Here is a 22611-nt window from a genome sequence, read left to right as displayed (position 1 = left end):
TTCCCTTCCTTTCCTTTTCTGTATTCTATGATAAGCAAATGATTTCATGTCAGCATTCTCAGAAATTGGACTGTGATACTGTGACAGTCCTATGGATTGTCTTTTAGAGTTCTACTTGGTTTCTAAAAACCTGGTACTTGCAACACTGGTGGTAGGACAAGCTGTAGAATCTTTTTTTCTAAAAAGAGATATTGCTTCTTCTGTTCTGGGAATGTCCTTATTGGAGATTAGGAGATACCATGGTTAAAACCTTCGACCCAAATATACACTCAAAGCTAAATTCAGGCATGGAGTTTTGTGCTCATGGGTACAGCATACAGTGTGCACTGCCTGTATGTTACACACTGATGAGACCTTTGCTTTGCTCTTGTCTGCTAGCTGCTCCTGCATGTGTGAAAGGATATTAAATAAAGAACTCATTATTTCATGTCTAGTCACTGTGCGATAGAGGGTTTAAAATATTTACACATTGTTCTAGGTCAGAGTGACTTAAAACTTTGAAAATGCCATACATTTCTGCCTTGTGTTGTCTAAAGGAGCCTTTTAAGATGTCAGAGGGAATAGACTAGTTCTATTAAAAGAAATAATTTGTTTGTGTGGTTTTCTATGTGTGCATCTTCTCAAAAGAGACTATTAAATAGCATCTTTTCTTTTTTCATTCTTCCTTAATAGAAATCTGGTTAAGAAGTACTGTCCTAAACGTTCACCAAAAGATGAGGAACCCAGGTAAAAATGTGCATTTCATGTTCTATATATAGAAGCCAAGGACAATAGTATATGCTGTCTTTTTATGGATTTTGTTTCTATTTTCTTTTATGTTAAAGTATTTAATGGGCTAAGGCAACAAAGGAATTGTGCTTAGCTTCTAGTAGTTCTGCTGTAATTCTTAAACATGCAACCTTTGTTTGCTCCTGTTAGTATTTTAATGTGAGGAACATGGCAGATTGTACTTGTTTCCTTCTAAATTTATCTTTAGGTAGCTGAAATTTTGAAAGCAGAAGTTTAACATGATTATGTACAGTATAGTATTTATTTTTAAAGAAAAGCAATCATGTGTCCTTAGGCTTTGTGTTTTGCCTAGTTTAATAGAGGTTTTCTTTGCATTTTTATGGCAGTACAAATGTAGCTATGCATCTGTATACTGAGACTTGAATGTACACAAAAGTGTCATATTTTGGGCAAGAAGAGCTCTTAAAATGCTGACTTGCTTTGACTCCAGAGACAAACTAAGTGAATATTTCTAATGGTTGAGGGATAATTTGTGCTAAACAACTTTATGATTATTTATCAGAGACATGCTTGTTTTGCTGTCCATGTCTATAGCCATTTTTAGAATTTGTTTAGAAAAGCACAATACTTTTTGTTTCTTTAGGGGTATGTCTTATGAAGTAAAAGAAGTGGGCAAGTTTCAGGTTGCAGCAGAGCACATGCTGCACAGAGTGCCTGAGAATTCACAGTAGGATTTTCTTTAGCTCTGTCAACTATGCAAAGATCGTGGACCATAGGGAACAGGCTTTCCAATGCCAGGGTGGCAGTTGAAATTCCCAAGAGCCAAGCCTATGGAGATGGCAGAATTCCACAGTTAAAAGAGAGAAAGATGTATATTTTAATGTGGTGCCTGTTTTTTTTTTTCCTTTCTTCCCTTCCACACACACTTTCTCCCCTTTGCCCCTCCTCTTCCCCCTTTTTAGTGCCAGCCCTAGTGGCACCTTACTTCCAGCCAAGAGGTGGGCAGGCAAACAGGCAGCTGTCTCCAGAGCTGATAGCAAACTTGTTCTCTGATGCATATGAGTGGTATGATTGGCATGTTCCACCCTCAAGACTACCAAGCACATCATCTCTGCAGCAAGTTCAGCCTCCGAGCCTAGGGACGTATGTATCCGTTCCCAAGCTCAGGCCTCTCACTTGGCAGCTTAGGAGATACCACTATACCACAGGGCTTTCCAGGTAGTATTCTTCTTCTTTCTTTTCCATCCACAAACCCCCATATTCTTAAAAAAATGTATGTGAAGAGACATTGCAACATACAGTACATACTAGGCGTAACATAGGCTTTCCCAGCTTGTGTTTCTACTATAATTCAATTAACATTAAGATAAGGTTTGTTTTGAAATGTGTATTTTTTTAAAAAAAATTTGATTTATCATAGTCTGATTACAGACTATGCTAAAAAGTCTAGTAAAAACACCTGTCTAACTTTTTGTGTGTGTTTGTGTGTGTGTGCTTTTTGTCAGGTTTACTTCATGTATTGCCTTTTTTAACATCCTTAACGAGCTGAACGACTATGCAGGACAACGAGAAGTAGTTGCAGAAGAAATGGGACATAGAGTGTATGGAGAATTGATGAGATATTCTCATGACCTAAAGACTGAGAGAAAAATGGTAATTTCTGTATTTTTTTTTCAATTTGATAATAGGATATCAGAATGTATGTCTTTTAATGAATTGATGTATTTGTTTACCCAGTTTAAGGTGGAATAAGGTGGCAATAAGTAGATGGCAATGAGTAGGTTTTGTAATACATTTATGAAATATATTTAAAGTTATTCTATATGTTGATGTACTAGTTTACTACAGTTATTAAACCTAAAAAGTAATACTTTGGGAGATTAGTGCTTACTAGTCACCTTTTTTGCCATGGTAATTTTCACCTGTAGTACTGTTGTTACATGATTGGTAATGTCTTCCAAAGAGTCCTGGGAACTTGTGGGAGACAATGCATGTCACAGGCTGTCAGCTAGGGCAGGGACTAACTAATGGCAATAATAATAAAGATAGGCAAATTAAAATTATTTCTTGTGATTTTAGCATCTTCAGGAAGGGCGAAAGGCTCAGCAGTATCTGGACATGTGCTGGAAACAGATGGATAATGTGAGTTTTTGTTTGAGGATTATTTTTTTCTGTTGAACTTAAATAATAGAATCTGTAAATGGAACTGTTGTCATCTCTCTTGCATAGACTTTAATGTTTATCTACATTACTGAATGCCCAAATAACTTAGTAACATCCAAAGTAAAGTTCAATGTATTTATAGTTCCCTGGTAAAAAAAATCTCCTGTAAACAGCTTCTCTGTGTGTTTGAGTGAAGCCTTGGCTTTTATCCAGCATAACCAGAAAAAAGGAATCTGCTTTTAACGTGGATACTACAGACTTTGGGTGCTTCTCACTGGGCTGTCAATAGTGACAGTTTATTTATATGAAGATGAAATCTTAAGTCACTATTTTACCTGAGTTTGAGGGCTTGTTACAGGAGGTCTGTCCAAGAATACTGATGTATTTTCAGGAGGTAGAAATACTTTTTAACAGAGAAATGCAGGAAGTGAATGTCTAGAACAGACTCTAAGCTTTTTCTAGAAAGAAATGCTTTTAAAGATAAGAAAATATAAAATTCAACCAAGTCTGTTCAAGATGCATTCTGATATTTTGCTGGTTTTGTGTCTTAAAAATGCATTGTATCTTTGATTATTGTGAAGCAATACTGAAGGGGTGAATTTCTTTTCTTGTGGTGGTCCCAGATGAGCAGGATCTTGCTTCACTGTCATGTTAAAGAGTTTAGTTCTCCATCTTGAGGATCAGAATAGAAGCAGATATGTTAGTTTAGGTGCTATCAGCCTTCACCAAGATCATTTCCACAGTTCACCTCAACAGTCTGTTGTGTTGTGTGCACTGTATTTACTTGAATGCAAAGTCAGTCTTTTAAATATACAGAGCGTTTAAGGGACTGTGAACCTGACTGCACTGAAGCAGGAGAGCAGTGCTCACACGGGATCTATTGCCACTTTGTCTCCAGAGATGCTAACTTGTTGAGCTGCAACAGTTTTTCCTGCAGCTGTTGTCTTGACAACAGCCAGATATATTGAACATCAAGTACTTTTGGTACTGTTGTCTGATATGAACACTGATGATGCTTGTAATGTAGTTACATCCTTCAGACTACTTTAAAAATAATTTAGTTGAATTTATTTAATTAACATTGATCACTGAAAAAGGAACTTGAATATTTTACTGATACCAAGTCCAGGTTTAAGTTTTCTGCCCTATAGCATTTATTTAGGTTATTGAAGTCAGTCTAGAAAGTGGAGTTGTCTGTTTATAATAAACTGTGGATCTTTGTAATGAGTTATTTTGTATTCTGATTATCTGATACTTTGTAACATAACTGCAGTTGTTTCTTGCTGATACTTCAAGAAAATAGATTTTAAACAGAAACTTTGAAAGCTTTTAAAATGTAGTTGCTGTGATAACAATGTGTGTGTTTAAAGGTACCTAGTGAATTTAAGACACTTAAATGGAAGCTTTGTTATTTAGAATTCAGAATGAATGTACAAAGCCAAATGGGAATAGTGACTGTTGAAACAGTAACTTTGTGCCTTTTGTAGAGCAAAAAGAAATTTGAAAGAGAATGCAGAGAGGCAGAGAAGGCTCAGCAAAGCTATGAACGACTGGACAATGACACTAATGCGACAAAGGCTGATGTTGAGAAGGTAAGGGCAGTGGCCTTTCCTTACTCTCTTTGTTATAAATAATATTTTATCTGCATGTTTATAATCGGTACTGGGACTACATTCATTCAGTGTATAAATTGTGCATAAAATAGGTTTGCTTGTTATGTGCAAAATCTGAGTTACAGTGAAAATATGACAGCACAGGAAGGGAGTACGTTTTGTTAGTCTTGAGATGATGCTGTTTAGATAGAATCAGAATGGTTTGGGTTGGAAGGGACCTTAAAGACACTCCCTGCCATGGGCATAGTCATCTTCCACTAGACCAGGTTGCCCAAAGCCTCAGTCAGCCTGGCCTTGAACTGTGCCAGGGATGGGGCAACTTCTCTAGACAACCTGTTCCAGTGCCTCAGCACCATCCTCTAGACTCTCTAGCAGGTCCAGGTCCTCATTATGCTGGGGGCACTCCAGGTGGGGTCTCGCAAGAGCAGAGTCACCTCCCTTGCCCTGCTGGCCATGCTGCTTTTGATTCAGCCCCGGACGCCGTTGGCTCTCTGGGCTGCAGGGTACATCAACGGGTCATGTTGAGCTTCTTGTCAACCAACACCCACCAACCCTTCTCCTCGGGGCTGCTCTCAATTAATTGTCTGCCCAGTCTGTGCTAGTGCTTGGGATTGCCCCAACTCACATGCAGGACCTTGCACTTGGCCTTGTTGAACTTTGTGGTGACCCCTCTGGGTGGCTGTGATGAGTGTCGTCCTTAAACAGGCTTTCTGGTATTTGGTATCTTGTATTCTATCTCTTCAGTCACTTGTATGTTCTTTAGGATCTACATTTAAGCAGTGTGGCTAGGAGAGCTAAAATGATCATTGCTTCCTCTGTGTATAACAAATTAGATTTTTAGAGTGCTGGTGTGTATGAAGTCTCACATTCTTTTTATTTCAGTTATAAGCATGTTGATTTTGATGACTTATGTTTTTTGCATAGTTGGAAAAATAATGCTGTGTGTCATTGAAAAGCACAAGACACTTTTAACCTGATCATACTTTTCTACTAGGCTAAGCAACAGTTAAACCTGCGCACACACATGGCTGATGAAAACAAAAATGAATATGCTGCACAACTACAGAATTTTAATGGGGAACAGCACAAACACTACTACATTGTGATTCCTCAGATTTATAAGGTAAGATAATTAGCAGATAAAGTATGTCTGATCATCTTCTGAAGGAGAAGTAGATTTTAAAATTTGAAACTTTCTTTTTAGGATTTTAGCGGATAATTTTATCAGGAAATTATAATTTTCTGTAAGATTTTTTTATTTTATAGACTTTTTAAAATATTGCTGAAGATGTCTGGCAGAATAAACATTTGAGACATCTGAGTGATGGCAAACATTTAAAACAATCATTCTGATAAGGTTTGATCATTAGTTCTTGTGATATTCATATGTGTGTAGAGATGCTTTGCCCCTGGCAGATGTGAAGGAAAGCACATAGCTAATGGTGACTGTGGTTTAATGTAGCTCATGCACAGGTGGGTTGGAAGCAGAAGTGCCAACCCCTGGAGCCTCCAGCTGGTAATTGCTTCAGCAGTATTGCCAGCAATCCACAGACCTCTCTAAAGAAACAAAATAGTTAGAGATCAATATTTTGCATCTAAAATGAGGGTTTCTTGGATGCTTTATGCAACTGCTAAGATATTTTTTTAACAAGAAGTAAGGAAAGTAAGGTAGTTGGAGGGTGTCAGGTGAAGAGAGTTCCGAAACGTGTTGGCAGGTACCTGCAGCCATCTGGGAGAATGTGTGTGGGAACTGATTCTGAGACAGGGATTGAGGAAAGGGAATGTGAAATCCTGGCTTTATTCAAAGGTGTGCCAACTGGAGTATGCTTGATATTTTCCAGAAGCACAAGTGAGTTCATATATTTTAAAGAAGATACATATTAGAAGGTCTGGGATTCACAGGAGAAAATTGCCTTGGCTTATTAAAGAATTTTCTAATACTTTAACTGTTAAGCAGAATACAGTAGATCTGCCATTGGCAAACTGATGGAAGAATTGCAGTCAACTCCCAGGAGAAACAGTTCCATCATCTTTGTAGCTTGGACCAGAGTTTTGCTTTATTGCATTTATTTCTCTAGGGTCAAATCTATTATCATTGTAAGATATTACTTACGTTTTTTGGACTCTCCAGTAAGAGCAGAATGGCCTAGTCCTACTTTCTCTTGGGACTACACTTCTATTATTTCCTTGCAAGTACTTGGTAATCCTCCATGGGAAACCCTGGGAGAAGGGTTTAGCATGACTAGATGGTTGTTTGGAAGAGAAGAAATTGAGTACTGTTTGAGAGATCTGCCTTAGTGCAGATACAGGAAAGATCCAACTTCTTAGCCTGTTTTTGGAAACCTGTTGGTACATGTACTATTGATTTTTGTTTTCTCTTGGGTTTTCTCCTACCTTCAATTAGATGAAAGGTCCAGAGCTATTATCTTAATAGTATTTCTCTTTAATTTGTTTTTTTTGTTCTGTTCTAGTAAACTTTTATTGCAAATCTTATGTAATGGTATTCTTTTCTTTATTTTCTTGCACACTTCTAAAGGAAATGGTTTGTATTTCAAATCAGAGATCCGTGTCTAAACTGCAGATAATTTTAATAATTCCTATTTTTAAAATTGGTATTTATTAGAAAGTATAAAAATAAAAGCAAGCTTGAGATATTTATCACCAGAAAGCAGTTATTTGGAACTAGGAGAGAGTGAGGAGATGTAGCAATCAGTAGAATTTCTTTACTGTGGTTTTTGGTTTTGCATGAAACAAATACTTTAGACTAAGTAGTTGCGTATAGACACTGTATATGTGCTTCATAAAAGAATAAGGAAAAGAAAGTCCAGTCCTTTACATCATTTTTAGAAATCCAAGTGTATAAACTTTTCATAACTACTGTTCTGGGCATCTTAAGTCTGTGTCTGAAACGACTTGTAAGTTCTGTCTTGTTAAGCAAATAAAAATACTGGGAAAGCACAGAAATTCTGTGCTACACTGTGGTGACCATGGTGACTGCATATATCAGGAGTGGGGGGGGGGGAAATCTGCAAATAAAAGCTTTATTTTACCTTTCTTTGCACTTGCAGCAACTTCAAGAAATGGATGAAAGAAGGACTATCAAACTTAGTGAATGTTACAAAGGCTTTGCTGACTCTGAGCGCAAGGTTATTCCAATTATCTCTAAATGTTTGGAAGGGATGATCCTTGCAGCAAAATCAGTTGATGAGCACAGAGTAAGTAGAACTAAGTAACTGAGTAAATGTGCATGAGCAATTTAACTGATAGGGAAGCTGTGGAGAGGGGAAAGGCTCACCCTCTACATTTATCTTTCTGTTGCCAAATATTTGCTTGCAAAGTATTGTGGTTTCAGTTTTGGCTTAAGTGATCACTTCTGCTTTTGTGTCTGTTCTCCTCTTGTTTTATTGATTTCTTGTGATCTGAAAAATCTTTGACGCTTTCTCATTGGGTGTGATTTTTAGACACGTTACTTTGGTTATCCTGAAATATTCTGGAATAGCAGCATGGTTGGTATTTTCTCCTCTCTGGCATTAAATCATCTAAAGGGTGTTCAGTTAAAGTGCCATTCTGTGTCCTGTTTGATTGCAGCTGTTGGCACTTCTTTCTTATTCCTTTTAATCTGTTCTTTGCTATTGTATCTTACTACATCCAGTTTCTTAGTGTTATCTTCATTTCAGTGCTAATGTTGAAAGATTAGAAGGTGGAGTATAGCTTGGCCCTAAAGCGTGTCCTGTTTTAAATTTGTGATAACCCTTAGGAAGTATTTGCTGGATTCTGAATAGTAGAGAATGCTTTGATTTACAGTCATGGTAACACTGCTGAGATAAGAGAACTTATGTTATCTTAACTTGCTCTATCCAAAATCATGCACCTTGAGCTGCTCTCACTTTCCTATCTGTGCATCTCTGTAATTAAAAGGAAAATTTCTGTCTCTGTGTTAGTCTCTCTCTGGTTCTTGATGGGTTTGCTTTTTAATCTTCTTAATATCTTATGCTTAGGACTCTCAACTTGTGATAGACTGCTTCAAATCTGGTTTTGAACCTCCTGGAGATTTTCCATTTGAAGACTACAGTCAGAACATTTACAGAACTATCTCTGATGGAACCATCAGTACACCAAAGCAGGAAGGAATGAGAATTGATTCAAAAACTACAGTTGGCAAGGCTAAAGGAAAGCTGTGGCTATTTGGAAAGAAACCAAAGGTAACAATTAAGAAATCACTCTTTGGAAAATGAAAACAAGAACATCTAGAGCATATGGAAGCAGCAATTTATTTATTTTGAAATAACCTTCCCCTTGCCTGCCACTGCCTTAAAATATGTGTAAGGAGATCTGAAGGTTTGAGTTGGATACTTATTGTGGTAAAAATCAAATTCTCACTGGGGGAAGTTTTTTGCTTTTTCTTCTAGTGATTGTGTTTGGGAATAATTTTCATTACTGTAATGTTTCTAAGATTCTATATTCTGCAATTGCATAGAAAAGGTATTAATTGTGCATGTAAAAATAAGGGGAGGGGGAGTGTGCTTTGGAATTGGGCAGGGTTCAGATCTCTCTGATAATACAAAAAGCAACCCTCTTCCAAATGTCACATTTATATCTAGAAGCATTATAGAGATTTTTATTATACCTGCTGCTAGGTCTGCAAACTTCTGAGATTTGTCTGAAAACATTGAAGTTTATAATACCTCATTGATAAAACATACTGTTAGAGCTCCATAGAGGTAAATGTCCTAGAAAAAGTATTACAATGAAATAGGTTAAAATATTCCTATGCTCAAGAAAAAATTGAAAGCATAGAAATTACTCCTTTGTTGTATTATGATATGAGTTACAATTAACACTTTCTGTGCAAGATGTTGTCATGGATTGACAAAAAAGAATGTCAGTACATGCATTAGGTATATCAATGAATAACAGAGCATATGCATATTTACATTTTCTGCTGTCTTTATTTAGTATTGGAGCATAGCAGTGAGTCATTGTAATGATTCTCACAAATTTCTGTGAGGTTATTTCAATGCTCCAAGCCAGTTTCTGTCATTTATTACAGGAAACTATTCTTAGAGCTTGTTAGTGGTAGGGCTTATTTTCCACTTTGTAGTATTCCAAGAAAGCAGATCTTTACAGAAAGGAAGGATATAGCTGATTCTTTATTCCATCCTCAGTATGTTATGTAACTGCAGCTAAGTGTTAAAGTGAAAACTGAGTGTTTGCTTTTCATGCAATGTAATTAACGAGTGATAATAGTTTAAATGCATTAATATATGAGCATATTTATTGCATTTGTCTGCAGAGGTGGGTGAGATTCAGCCTGTTCTGAAAGTAGATCACAATTGCCAGTTTGACCACAAGACATCTTTCTGAGAGTTTTGGACAGTATGTAAATCTACACTGATTTTCCATGTGAATCTTGGCATTTGCTGTAGTTGTAAGAAATCCCTTAGTATTACAGCAGCTGAAGAAAGGTGACAGGACTTGCCCTACTCTTTCTTCTCCCAATTTGTTCACTTTGTATGTGGCATTCAGAGTGTCAGCCTATTTTCTCTATGGAATCACAGGTACACTCACGTGTGTACATACTACATGCATCTCTTCCTTAAGGACCTGGATGAAATGAAGGATTTTTTCCCTTTTTTTCACCTGTTTTTGGAAAGGATGGAGGAGCTCTATACAAAACAGCAGCTGGGAGCAAAATACTTACCAGGGGATGCATATTTAATTCCAAATACTATTCACAGGTTTTAAAGGATAGTCTAATATAAAATCAGCTGATTTATTAGAGCTGGGGTATTCGTGGTGACCTTTGGGCCTTCATTTAGCTGAAACTGTGGCTGGTCTTTACTTCCCAGATAAGCATTTTTTTTATGTTGTCAAAGACACAAGAGTCTTTTGGAAAGGGAATGAGTTGTGCAGCAGAGGAAAGAGTACCAGAGGTATGAGTAGAAGCAATTGGAAGAATGGAAAGGAAGTTCTCATGATGATATATGCCACAGAGCCATGGTCAGTCCGGCTTGAATACGGAGATGGAGTACACCTTTTGTTCTAGTCATTCTCCATAGATGTACACAGTACCTCTGTTTTGGCTGACCTGGTAGGGTACCTCGATGTGTAGGAGGAAGCAGTGAGCAGGGACACAGGAGCTTCCAGAATGACTGTAACAGAAATGGCAACAGCAGAACTTTCTGTTTTAAAAAAAGAGACAGGGAACTTCAGGATCTTGTGGCAGTGTTGAGTTTTCAAATATTGATTCATTCTGTGCAGCAACCTGTAAGTCTGAATTCATGACAGAAACCTTTTAAAGCCAATACAGTTATAGTGTAAATGTGTCTGGAACGTTAGAAGCTGTTTCTGTGTTGGATGGAAATTTTATTTTTGTAAGACAGAATTTTCATTTTAAATTCACTTTGAACATTTGGCTTATTTATTGCTTTCTTTATTTCCACATTAGCCACAATCCCCACCCTTAACCCCTACTAGTTTGTACACATCCAGTACTCCTAATGGGTCCCAGTATCCCATATTCTCCATTGAACCAGTGCATTATTGCATGAGTGACATAAAAACAGGGAAGCCCAGAATTCCTTCTTTCAGAAGCCTCAAAAGAGGGGTAAGTTTGATAACAAGTTGAAATGCATGATGGGCTATGAACAGTGTGTTTGTGATGTGGCTTTTCTGATGCTCTTCACCCTCATTATAAGGCTTACTTTGTTAAAAGTAACACTTCAGCTATAAGGTCACTTTTAGTATGATTTCTTTTGTACTATACAGAAGTTACCAACAGGTTAAAAATAAAATAAAGTAGAAGTACTCTTTATCCCATTCCAAATACTTGTGCCTGAAAGAAAGGTGTTATAAAGAGGGTGCTCAGCATGTGTTTGATACCTTTCTTCATTGTTGTTCACATTCACAAATGTTTTCCTACCATCATGTAACATATTTTTGCAGTAATTTATCATTTGGATATATAATCACCACAAAAATTATCTGACAGATCAGATGTCTTATTTGCTGACTTTGAATTGAAATAGTAATAGCTGATTATGAGACACTGAACTAAGAAGGGAGAAATTTAATTTCTTTTGCACACCAAAGGCTCTAGCACAAGGTGCTTGCAGGTTTTGTAATAACTGTTTTTTGGAACAATAGAATTTTAATGTATTTTCTGATTGATTAATTAATTACTCTTGTCTGTAGTAGGTTCTTCTGGGTAAAATTATTGAAAAATACTAAATACCATCTACTGACACTTAGAAATTAATTTAATATTCTCAAATAGAATTATTGGGAAGTCAATAAGAGGGAAATACAAAGTGGTTTCCTAGCAACATTGATAGTACTAGTGATAAATGTTCTGGCACTTTCCTGTTATGTCAGTAAAGTTTAGACTCTGCCCAGTTTAACTATGTTTAGTGATATTTATTGATCCAAATAATGAGATGATTGAATGCATTTGATTATATAAAATTAATTATTTTTTGCTATTTCAAAGCAATATTGACTGACTCCTGTGCATCAAGAAAGTTGACTACTGTTGCCATAATGTGGAGCTCAGGGTCCAGCAAAGTCACAATTTAGAGGCTCCCTTGCTGTCATTCTCAATAGAATGAGTTACAGTTAAAACTGACTGTCTTTCAGTCATGCTGTGGCATCTAGTTTCAGGCCTCAGATACCTTGGAAATACCTTTTCTGCCACCCTTATTTTTTAGAATATGCTCGTGGTCCTCTAAGTATATATTGAGGACAGTTTCTTCTTTCCCCTTCTGAGTCACTCATATCCCAGTTTGGTCTGGTCAGGAAGATAATATTCTTCTGTAATACTCAGGAACTAACCAGAGTAGTGAGCTGTTGAAATGGCACAGGTCTTGCTTACACTTCCATTTTGCTGATCACTAAGTGGCTTACCAATAATCACCTTGTAGTATCAGTAGTTCTAGAACCTCTTACTGAAGCAAAAGATCATTTCCTACCAACTAAAGAATGCTAGTGGAAAGTGAACCCATAACATTATTTAATTCTTTCAAATGCACTGTTCATGTTGTGAAATGGAACTAATTTAATATAGAGCAGATTAGGAAGGATCACTAGTGTCCTGCAGATCTAGATTAACTCAAATATACCACAATATTAAATAGTTAATCTCTGTAAAAATTTTCAAGATGAACATGTAATTTTTATATATTTTGAATTTCCTTGCAAGCATTTTAACAAACATCACATTATCACATGTTTCTTAAGTATTTTCAACTTACATGTATACTGGAATTCTAAGAGGTTTTTTTATTTCATTGATCAGTCTTACCTTTATAATGTATCTTGATTCAATGCTTAATAATTGCTAGTACATGATGGTGTTTTCCACATTTTTGTCCCTGGAAAATGATGTCCAAGTGGTATTGACATGCAGAACTACCAAACCATAGTACCACAGAATGGTTTGATTTGGAAGGGACCTTAAAGATCATCTAGTTCCAACCTTCCTGCCTTGGGCAGGGACACCTTCCACTAGAACAGGTTGCTCCAAGCCCTGTCCAACCTGGCCTTGAACACTGCCAGGGCAGCCACAGCTTCTCTGGGCAACCTGTTCAGTGCCTCACCACCCTCTGAATACAGAATTTCTTCCTAACATCTAATCTAAATCTATCTTCTATTAGTTTAAAACTGGTCCCCTGTGTCCTATCACTATCTGGCCATGTAAAATGCCACTTAATTTGCTTCTGCTTCCACCAAGCTTTATTCACAAGTTGGGATGTATCAGACAAGAAGCACGCAGGTCATTTTGTTTAGTGAGCCCTGTACAAGATTTCACTCAGGGCACTGGAGATGACAGTACCAGTCTCCATTCTGTGCTCGTGCAGTACATTTTCCTATCAGGATGTATGGCAGGAGCAGCAAGCAGTGGCTGTAGAGCAGGTTACTGAAGAAATGGTGTAAGCAAGTGTATCTTGCTGTATTAGCAGTGCTCTTACATGCTGCTGCTAATCCTTTGAAATCTTAACCATGCCAGACAGTGTCAGTGCTTATTGGGAAGTCTGTGCTCAATGCCACTTGGAACACAAATGGCTGCATTGTCAGCAGTGATATGTAACCCTTAATTGTGTTTTCTTGGAAGACTCTTTCTAAAGGGAACAGGAAGTTGATTTATGCCATTTTGCATCTTTGGACTTTATTGAGATTTCTACCAAATTATCATTTGTGAAGGTGCTTTATTTTCCTCATTGCTAGAAATTCTTGACAGTTGCTGAGGGTCAGAAGTGAAGCTGAGATGTCAGTGCTTCTAAGTTGCTTGGTGTTTCTCTGAAAAGGGTTATCCAAAGTCAGTGAAAGCACAGTAGATCTACCAAGTGCTCTGAATGTTAAACTCCAGATTTGACTCCTGGTACCCTTGTTTTATGTGTTGCTTCTAAGGATAGAAGTATTTACTAATTTTTACCTGGACTAAAAGATTTTTAGGAGAGCAACAATGATCCAAATACTGTGTTCATAAAGGAGAATTAGGTTACTTCTAAACTTGAAAAATACCTTTGTTTATTCTAGATCTGCTATGATAAATTAAATATGTTTTTAAAATTACATTTGTAGAAGTGACAGTAGTAGGTTTTGAGCTCTGATTAACCAATTATTGCATATGGCTGATCAGTCCATCATCATCCAATTCTGCTACTTTGTGCAATGTTGGCTGTGTGTGTCTCTCCTCCTACAATAGAAGGTGTTTAGCCTATTATTCAGAACAGTAAAATTGAGAAGTTAAAGTACCCGTTATCACCTAGTGATTTTTAAAATCAGTAATTCTTAAAGCAATTCTCATGCTTACAGTAAAAATGTATTTTTATAAATGAAAACTTCAATCCTTAAGTAATATGTTGAAGATACATTGTTAGGCATTAATGATTTTCGTAACTGGTCATTGCATATAAATAATTTCCCGTTTCTTTCTGTTTTCAAATGAACTGTGCAGTGGTCGGTGAAGACGGTAAGCCCGTGTGCTGATCTGTCTGCTGTACTTCTGCTTAGATACTTGGGAGTGTTTCCATATCATAACTGCTTTGAGTCAGGTGCTGAAATACATCTTCAGATTTTCCACTCATACGCACAGTCTTTAATCATCCATCCTTAATGTAAGGCAATTAGACTTGTGATCTGGCTGTAACTAAACCTGCAACTTTGGAATTTGAGAGTTGCCTGATATTCATGAGTTGGTCGTGATGGAAATACTTGGTGATTTCTCATTGTCAGGAAAATGGTTAAAGCAGCACAAAATAGGTGGTTGAAAAGATTACAAAACGTGTAAAGAAGAAGTATTGAACACTGCACTCCTTTGAATGTGGAAAAAATGCAGGGGAGATACTCCTTTATGCTTAGAAATATAAAAAGCTGTTGCATTAAATGAAAACTATGTCTTAATCAGCATTGCTGTTTTTGCAGATTAAATCTGTAAAAATGCACAAAAAGACCTCTGATTCTTCTTGTAGGATACTCTGGTTTTAACTGACTTGTAAGGAAGAATGATACAGATGATGCAATTGACTTTTTGTTTCTTTATAGTGCGTAAATGCACTTGAAAAGATTTCAAATTTTTTTTCGCCCTTCAGAAAAAAAGAAACACTTTTGCTTTATTTGGGAAGCATCATATCTTGATTTTCCTCCTTTTATGGTGTCTTGGATTCCCCTAAAAAGCAGTAGACTGATTTTACAAGTGCAAAATGTCCAAGGAGTTGAGGGGGCCAAGAAGATGTTAAGAGTGGGGTATTGGATACTTGGTGCCTGAGCCTAAGGTTGCTTGTGTCAAAACAGTCAAGTTCCTGTAAAATTTGTTCTTCACAAAAGAAATGCTGTCCAGTTTGTTTGCCTCCATGGAGGATTACTGTAATGGCACGTGGGTTTCTCATGCTAAAAACCAACTTCCTCAGTCAACTGGGAACACAAAAAATGTAACAACCTTCTGTTATCAAGACAAGTAACGTGTTTCCTTAGCACTGTCGGTGTCTGTCACCCTGAGGGGAAGAGTTTTCACAACAAGCTCACAAGATATGTAAAATTCTCTTCCCATACATTTCATACCTAAGTCCTTCTATCCTGTTTATAATCTTGGCACGTTTGCAATCAAACCTTTGCAGGTTTGGGTTCATAACAGTAGGTGGTATTAAGTCGGTTGGGGTTTTGGGTTTTCTTAAGGTTTGGGAAGTAAGAGGTTATTTTTCCCCTCCCTGAAATGTTGAGGTTTTTTAATAGTAAAAAAGGTGACTTGGAACATTTGAGCAAGTTTTGATTCAGATTAAGTCTAAAGTTTCATGGTTTAAAGGCTTTTTCTGTGCTCTATGAACTAGTTTTACTCAAGGGTAAAATCCATCAGAATTTCTTATGTTTTCTAGGATTGCTGAGCTTCTGGAAGAGATCTATAATAGTACTTTGGAATGAAGATCCAAAGTACAGTATTATTCTTTTGATACCATCCAAATCACCATAGAACACACATAGAAACAGTTCTATACATATCATTATTATATACACCTCTTAGATTTTTGTTCTGACTGAAATAATTCCGTAATAATTAATTCTGTCCTTTCTAAATCTGCTTTAAGTGCAGTGGATGTAAGAGGAGGTACAGGACTCAGCTTTTCAGAAAAATAATTCAGTCTACAAGTTTTGAATTACCTCTGTGAGCCAACTAGTACAGAAGCAGAAAGAACCTTGACTGAATGACTACACTGTGGCAGCAAGAACATGCATTTACTCTGTTGCAGTCTTTTGTAGAGCTGTGTGTCAAGTAGAGTTTTTAAGAAGGTCCATCCTGCTTCCAGTGAACACTGTCCATGTGTGGGTATGTCAGTTCAGCTGCCCAGGTATGTGTGTGTAGCTTGTTTCATAGTATTTCTACTTGCAGGGCCCTGCACTAGAAGACTTCAGCCATCTCCCTCCAGAACAAAGACGCAAGAAACTGCAACAGAGAATTGATGAACTTAACAGAGAACTACAGAAGGAAACAGACCAAAAGTGAGTGCATTTTTGTTGAGTTTTGCTGTGCTTCTTTCTCTGGTTCTTTTGAACTCCTCTACCTAAGCCAACAGCACTCACAAGCCAGGAGACAATGTACTGGGCCAGGCTATTGCAAAGCATTTTTGTTCGTGGTTTGTTGTATGTAGGTTCTGTTTGCATTGCTTCTTTCTGCTTTACTAGGAGACTGAATTTGATCTTACATTGCACAGGAAACATTGGCTCTAAATACATGCATTATAAAAATGGGTAGGTCTGTTGAGCAAGATAGCTGCAACTTAGTGCATTAAGAAAAGAATGTTATTAATATTTAGGAAATTGTGTATAACAAATAATATGGGAAAGTACTGAGACGGATAGAAAAGAGTCCACAACTGGAGTCCTTGTGTGCCTGTGGGCAACACACAGAAGGAAGACAAAGTGCTAAGATGACAGAATGGGAGAAGGATTGTGGTGTGGTGTGGTGTGGGGACCAGGAGCTCCTCATCTCTGCGCTTAGTATCTAATCATGGGTCAGGATCCCATACACATTATTCTAGCTTTAATGAATCAGTACAGATATGTGTAATTTTAACAATTATTGTTGTGTTTTGTATATTTTTAGAGATGCCCTCATCAAGATGAAGGATGTTTATGAAAAAAATCCCCAGATGGGTGATCCAAGCAGTTTGCAACCAAAATTAACTGAAACTATGAGCAACATGGACCGTCTTCGGATGGAAATACACAAGAATGAGGTTAGACTCTAAAATGTTGCTTAAAAAAATGTAAATGATTGGTATAATTGTACTTTGCTGTACAGGTTTTAAATATAGCACCCAGAAAAATTAGTTGAAGAAGAAAGTGCTCCGATACAATTTTTTGTGGGTTGCTGTATTATCAAGCATGTTCATCTGGCTAGAATAAGGATGTACATTAATAACGATGTAAACTGTTTAGAAGAATTTATTACTAGTCACTTATTCTGAAAATCATGTGTGATGAAACATTTTTTTTTCCTTAAGATGAGTATGGATTATAGTCCAAGCCTAAGGGACAGGTTCGTGCTTCATGCGAAGTAATTATGAGACTTGGCATATGAATGCAGTCTCTGGTTGTGAACTGTTAGGTGCATTTGTTAACTTTGCTGGTTTATAATCAAGTTTTCTTTGACACCAGTATTTTGGTTTTTTCCCCTCAAGGCCTGGCTCTCTGAAGTTGAAGGTAAAGTGGCAGCCAGAAGCGACAGGAGGCACAGCAGTGATATCAACCACCTTGTGACCCAGGGCCGAGAGAGGTTACTGCTCTATCTCTACTGCTTTTATATCTTATGCTAGAATCAGTACATCTCTCTGATACTTAACAGTAGGTGATGGCTGTTACTTATCTGCTTAGTGTCTGTCCTTCTAAAGGAAAATCTTACTGGTTCTGACTTCTAGAGGTCACTTCATGCCATTATGGCAACATATAAAAATAGTCCAAACACCTGCTCATTAAATAGCAGTGCTTTTTAAAGCTCTCTTATTCCATTGCTTAAGGCTCACTGGTTTTCCATGCTCTACAGAGACAGGTATGTCAAATTTGTGTTCGCTTTTGTAGCGGAATTCAGTCTAAGCTTTTGCTAGATGGTTTTTTTTTCATAAAATCACCAGCAGCAGTAATATAAAAGCTGCTCACAGGGATTCCCAGAGCGATACCCATGGTCTGCCCTTTCTGTCATGCATGTGTGTTCTGAGTGTTAGAGCTAAGAACTTTCCAGAGTCCTCACGCTCCAATCATTGCACTGTAGCCCTGAAGGGAGTTACACGGATGATGCCAACCAGGAAGTTCGCAGCCCACCACAGCAACATGCACATCCAAACGAGTTTGACGATGAGTTTGAAGATGATGATCCATTGCCAGCTATAGGACACTGCAAGGCCATATATCCCTTTGATGGTAAGGTTAACAACATGCACTCTGGTTCCTTGGCTGTAAGGCACAGGTTATTTGTTATAGAGAAGGCAGGTAAAGTGATTTATTAAAGTAAATTAACTGTATGAGCAGCTAGTTGCTGATATAATCAGTGAAAAAACTTTATACATTAACTCATGATCAGTACTGTTGTGCTGTTTTAAGATCAATATTAGCACAGCTGTTGGCAAATCCTCAGCTTTACAAATTGGACTAGGTTTTTTTCTGTAAGCCTGTTTGGCCATATGTTCTCTTGCACAGACTTTTTGGTTCTTCCTGTTTATAAATAATTTGGAAACTGTCCTGACAAAAAGATGACTTGAAATTCTGTCTGAGCATTTGAGACTTCTTTGCCTCTTGTTTCTCCCAGGTCATAACGAAGGCACTCTGGCAATGAAAGAAGGGGAAATTTTGTACATTATTGAGGAGGACAAAGGAGATGGGTGGACAAGAGCTCGAAGACATAATGGCGAGGAAGGCTATGTGCCAACATCATATATAGATGTAACGCTAGAGAAAAACAGCAAAGGTGCAGTAACCTATATCTAACAGTAAACTGGCAGCTTTCAGTTGTACATTCCCCGGGAAAATAGTGGAAAATAGTAAGTTACACAGGTTTATGGAAAGAATTAGAATACCAGAAGTCAGCAATGATCTGTTCTTTGCACTGGGAGTTAGCTGTAGTTCTTTTCAGAGATGGCCACATTAAATTATGCATCTTACACTGGTCTGTAATTTTGACCAATGTCAGCTTCTTTGTTTAACTGATCTAGTGTTTCTGCTTTACAAAGCACTAAATTCAATTCAGCTATTAATGGAAAAAGACCAGGATTCCTGCTTGTTCTGTAGAACATTTTGTTTCATAGAGAACTGAGAAAATACTTAAGTCTTAAAGATCTCTACGATTTACTGTTCCCACTTTTATGACTTAAGCTATATGCTTAAAACAGAGGCCTTTTTCCTCTAGTAACGAACGGAACTCAGTTACTGAAAATTATTAATTTCCTTCCTTAGCAAATACTTGGCAGCTTTCACTTCTTAAACAGGAAAATGTTTTCTGATTCTGAAAGCGCAACAAAAATACTCAGGAAAAAACATTAGGATTAAGAAGGACAGAAAGTCCACAGACCTGCCTATCTCCTTCCTTTTCAGTACTTGTAATGTAGAACGTTCTGTATTGGACACAACGTCATTGTTTTAACTCTAGATACCTTGAACAAACAAAAAGAGACCACGTGTGATGTTTGATGTCTCACTGAAACCTCTCTCTGCTCCTGATAAGGGAATGATTTTATATTCTTAATCTGTGCCTGTGAGATGAATTGTATCATGTTTAGTTTGAAATCAAAGTCTTAAGTGTACAGTAATTCTCCTCATTGTTAAATCACTGAGGATTGGAAACTGCATTGCACTACTTGATTACTAGATAAAAAAGAAGAAGCTAATCTAAAAACTGTGGCTTGTATTTCTGATGAGACTTTGTGGAATTAAGTACAAGGCTAATGTACAGCCACTGCGACTGGCCTGTTAGAACTGAGCACGCTCCTCTGTCTTCTAAAGGCCTTCAGTAACTTTGTTCTTTTCTTTTTCCTCTTGGACTGCAGGTTCCTGAAGCGGGTTTCTGAGAAAATGGGCGAGATCTTGAAGGAGGTTACATGCAGCTGCTGGGGGGGGGGGGGGGGGGGGGGGTGGGGAGGGGAGGGGTACTAGACTGGGAGGCCCACGGGGAAAAGCTAGTTGCATGAATGCATGCAGACATACATTTAGTCACTAACATCTTAGCATCTCCATATATAGGTAAGGATGTATTACAAATTCTTCAATTTGTGCAGGAAAATAGTTCCATTACCAGAGTAAAAAAAGGCTACTGCTCCTAAAATTGCTTTACTTTCATTGTCCTAGGTTGTCCCAGGTGCACAAACTATATTTTAGCTTGTGCTACGTTTTGTTTTGATTTTCTCAGTTAGGCTCTTTTCCACCTCACCTGAACTGGCAGTTCACTCAGAGCCTATGTGAGGTATCAGTCTGCCTGTGCCACCTCCATGCTCGCCGTTAACCTCCTCCTGCATGCCTAGGGCAGTCAGGCATGTTCTCTGTAACACTTTGCCATCATTGCTTGTCTTATTTTGTAACAAATCATTTTCTTCAAATATCTTCAGCACTAGAGTTTCATCCCAGTATCCATGTATGCTGCTATAACTATACCACTGCAACCATCATTACATTCCAGATTTTGGCATAACTGATAAGAGACCGTAATGCGTTTTGTTAATCTGGGGAAATAACACATCTCAGCTCTAGCCCTACAATGCAATCAAGAGAAAATCCTAGAACTGTGGTCCATCTTCAGTAACCTGTTGTAAGCACTGAAAACCTGGAACACAACCAGAGGATTCACCACTGCGAGCTAGTGACTGTTTTCAGAAGTCAACCACTTGCCATTCAACTGCTGCCTTAAACTAGAGTGCCTAAATCTGTTGTTTGCCAACACTACCACTTACAGTATCCCACAAAGGGCTTTGTGTCTCAGCTCTTTTTGCAGTGCTGCAGCTGCTGAGGTAGCCACGGTAGGTGTTTTCTAGAGCTCTACTTTACTGGATACATGGTGCATCATGAATTTTATACATTGAAATGTGTATCTCTTCATTTGACTTTAATATTTTTTTAAAAGATTTTTATGGAAACTGTCTTTTAGTTTTTCACTATGAAGTTCCAATTTTAATTACTGCAGTGCTAGTCCATTTCCAGGTGATGCTTCATTGTATGGACCAGTTGAAATTTGAGTGATACTTCGTAATGATCTATGTGCACTTTTACTTGTAAACAATTGAAATTTGGATATGTTTATACGTGTAAATATAGTTGTCTGCAGTGCCCCTGTTGCTTATGTTGTCTTGCCTCCCATTTGTGGTTCTATTAATAAATACATCATATCTGATTGATTAGGGTGATAAGAATTAGACTAGAGATGTTGGGGGGAGGGATCGTTGTATCAAGCCAGCCACCTGCTGCTCGGCAGCGTGTTAGGAAATAATCACTAAAACATCCTGTATTTCTGGGCTCTGAAGCAATAGTTGGATGCAGCAGTGCTGGATTCTGTCTCATTTCAGTGTTATTAGGAACTGTACTACCAGTAAAACTGAATCTGAGTGACTTGTGTAGAGGTTTATTCCTTTTATTATGTATACCACTATTACACAGCTTGACCTAGTGTACTACGGGGCCTATTAAACTCTAAAGTTTAGATTTTTGGAGCTTGTATACAGGGTTATTTATATAATAATGTGACATTATTACTCAATACTGACAAAACTACTTAGGTAGTTTTTTGGGTTTGGGGTTTTTGGGGGGGTTTGTTGGGCTTGGGGGTTTTGTTTGTTTTTCTTTTTTTTTTTTTTTTTAAATCTAGTGCTTTTTATTTTAAAGCTAGAGAAAAGGAGGAAATGTGATCTGTGTATTTTCTGCTAAAGGGCCTGTGGTTTGCCTGGCTAACAGCCTTGCAGGTCAGTAATAACAGCTCCTGGTAAAGGACTAAATGTTCTTTTCATGCTACTGTTTGTTTTTCTAAAACCAGGATTTGCTTCCTTTGGAGGCAGGTTGCTTTCAAGAGGGATAGTGTGCAACTTGTTTGAGGGTTATTAAACATAGGAAAAAAACATTTGTACTTGCACAGCTAGTTATAAATCACTTATTCTAAAATTCTGAACATGACTTGTCTTAAAGAATCTGACATTTTCCAGTAATTTTTTAATCCTTTTTTTGTGCACATGTTGATTTCCTTAATGTTAAATGCTTTGTTTAAAAATAGTGTTCTCTGTTGAGAATATTTTCATGGAATAAAAAAAATCTTTTCATGGTCTAAGTAATTAGCTTCCCCATTTGTCTTCTGTTAAGATTGACAGGGAGACTTTGAGTATGAGGTCTGTAACCTCTTGTTATGAGGGTAGAACCTCTGTGTGACTGCAGACTGGGGAACAGATTTTGGTGTTGGTTTTGTTGTTAGCTCATGCAAAGACTTTCAAGTGCTCTAAGTAACATCTCATTCCAGAAATAGGCTCACTGACAACTAGCACTTGTAGCTCTAACTGTAGTTACTTAATATTGCTTAAATATTTATACAACTTTGGAGGATAACACTTACACACCAATTCTATATGTGACAACGTGGAATTTACTGCTAAAA

General features: G+C 37.5%; 1 protein-coding gene across 1 annotated transcript in view; it reads left to right on the top strand.

Moving 5' to 3' along the window:
* Positions 1–20302, top strand: part of FNBP1L (formin binding protein 1-like) — a 32867-nt gene extending 12565 nt beyond the window's left edge. Inside the window, exons 3-15 of the mRNA XM_009077026.1 lie at positions 673–726; positions 2235–2382; positions 2809–2871; positions 4380–4484; positions 5500–5628; positions 7574–7720; positions 8504–8707; positions 16387–16496; positions 17101–17233; positions 17678–17772; positions 18265–18413; positions 18799–18957; positions 20033–20302. Coding sequence (XP_009075274.1) covers positions 673–726; positions 2235–2382; positions 2809–2871; positions 4380–4484; positions 5500–5628; positions 7574–7720; positions 8504–8707; positions 16387–16496; positions 17101–17233; positions 17678–17772; positions 18265–18413; positions 18799–18957; positions 20033–20040 — 1504 coding nt within the window. The 3' untranslated portion in view covers positions 20041–20302. The remainder of the gene's footprint in view (positions 1–672; positions 727–2234; positions 2383–2808; positions 2872–4379; positions 4485–5499; positions 5629–7573; positions 7721–8503; positions 8708–16386; positions 16497–17100; positions 17234–17677; positions 17773–18264; positions 18414–18798; positions 18958–20032) is intronic.
* The last annotated feature ends 2309 nt before the right edge of the window (positions 20303–22611 follow it).

The sequence above is a fragment of the Acanthisitta chloris genome, unplaced genomic scaffold, assembly GCF_000695815.1.
Source record: "Acanthisitta chloris isolate BGI_N310 unplaced genomic scaffold, ASM69581v1 scaffold11456, whole genome shotgun sequence".
In the NCBI taxonomy this organism is placed as follows: Eukaryota; Metazoa; Chordata; class Aves; order Passeriformes; family Acanthisittidae; genus Acanthisitta; species Acanthisitta chloris.
Note: the sequence above shows the minus strand (reverse complement) of the source record. Positions and strands in the feature narration are given on the sequence as shown.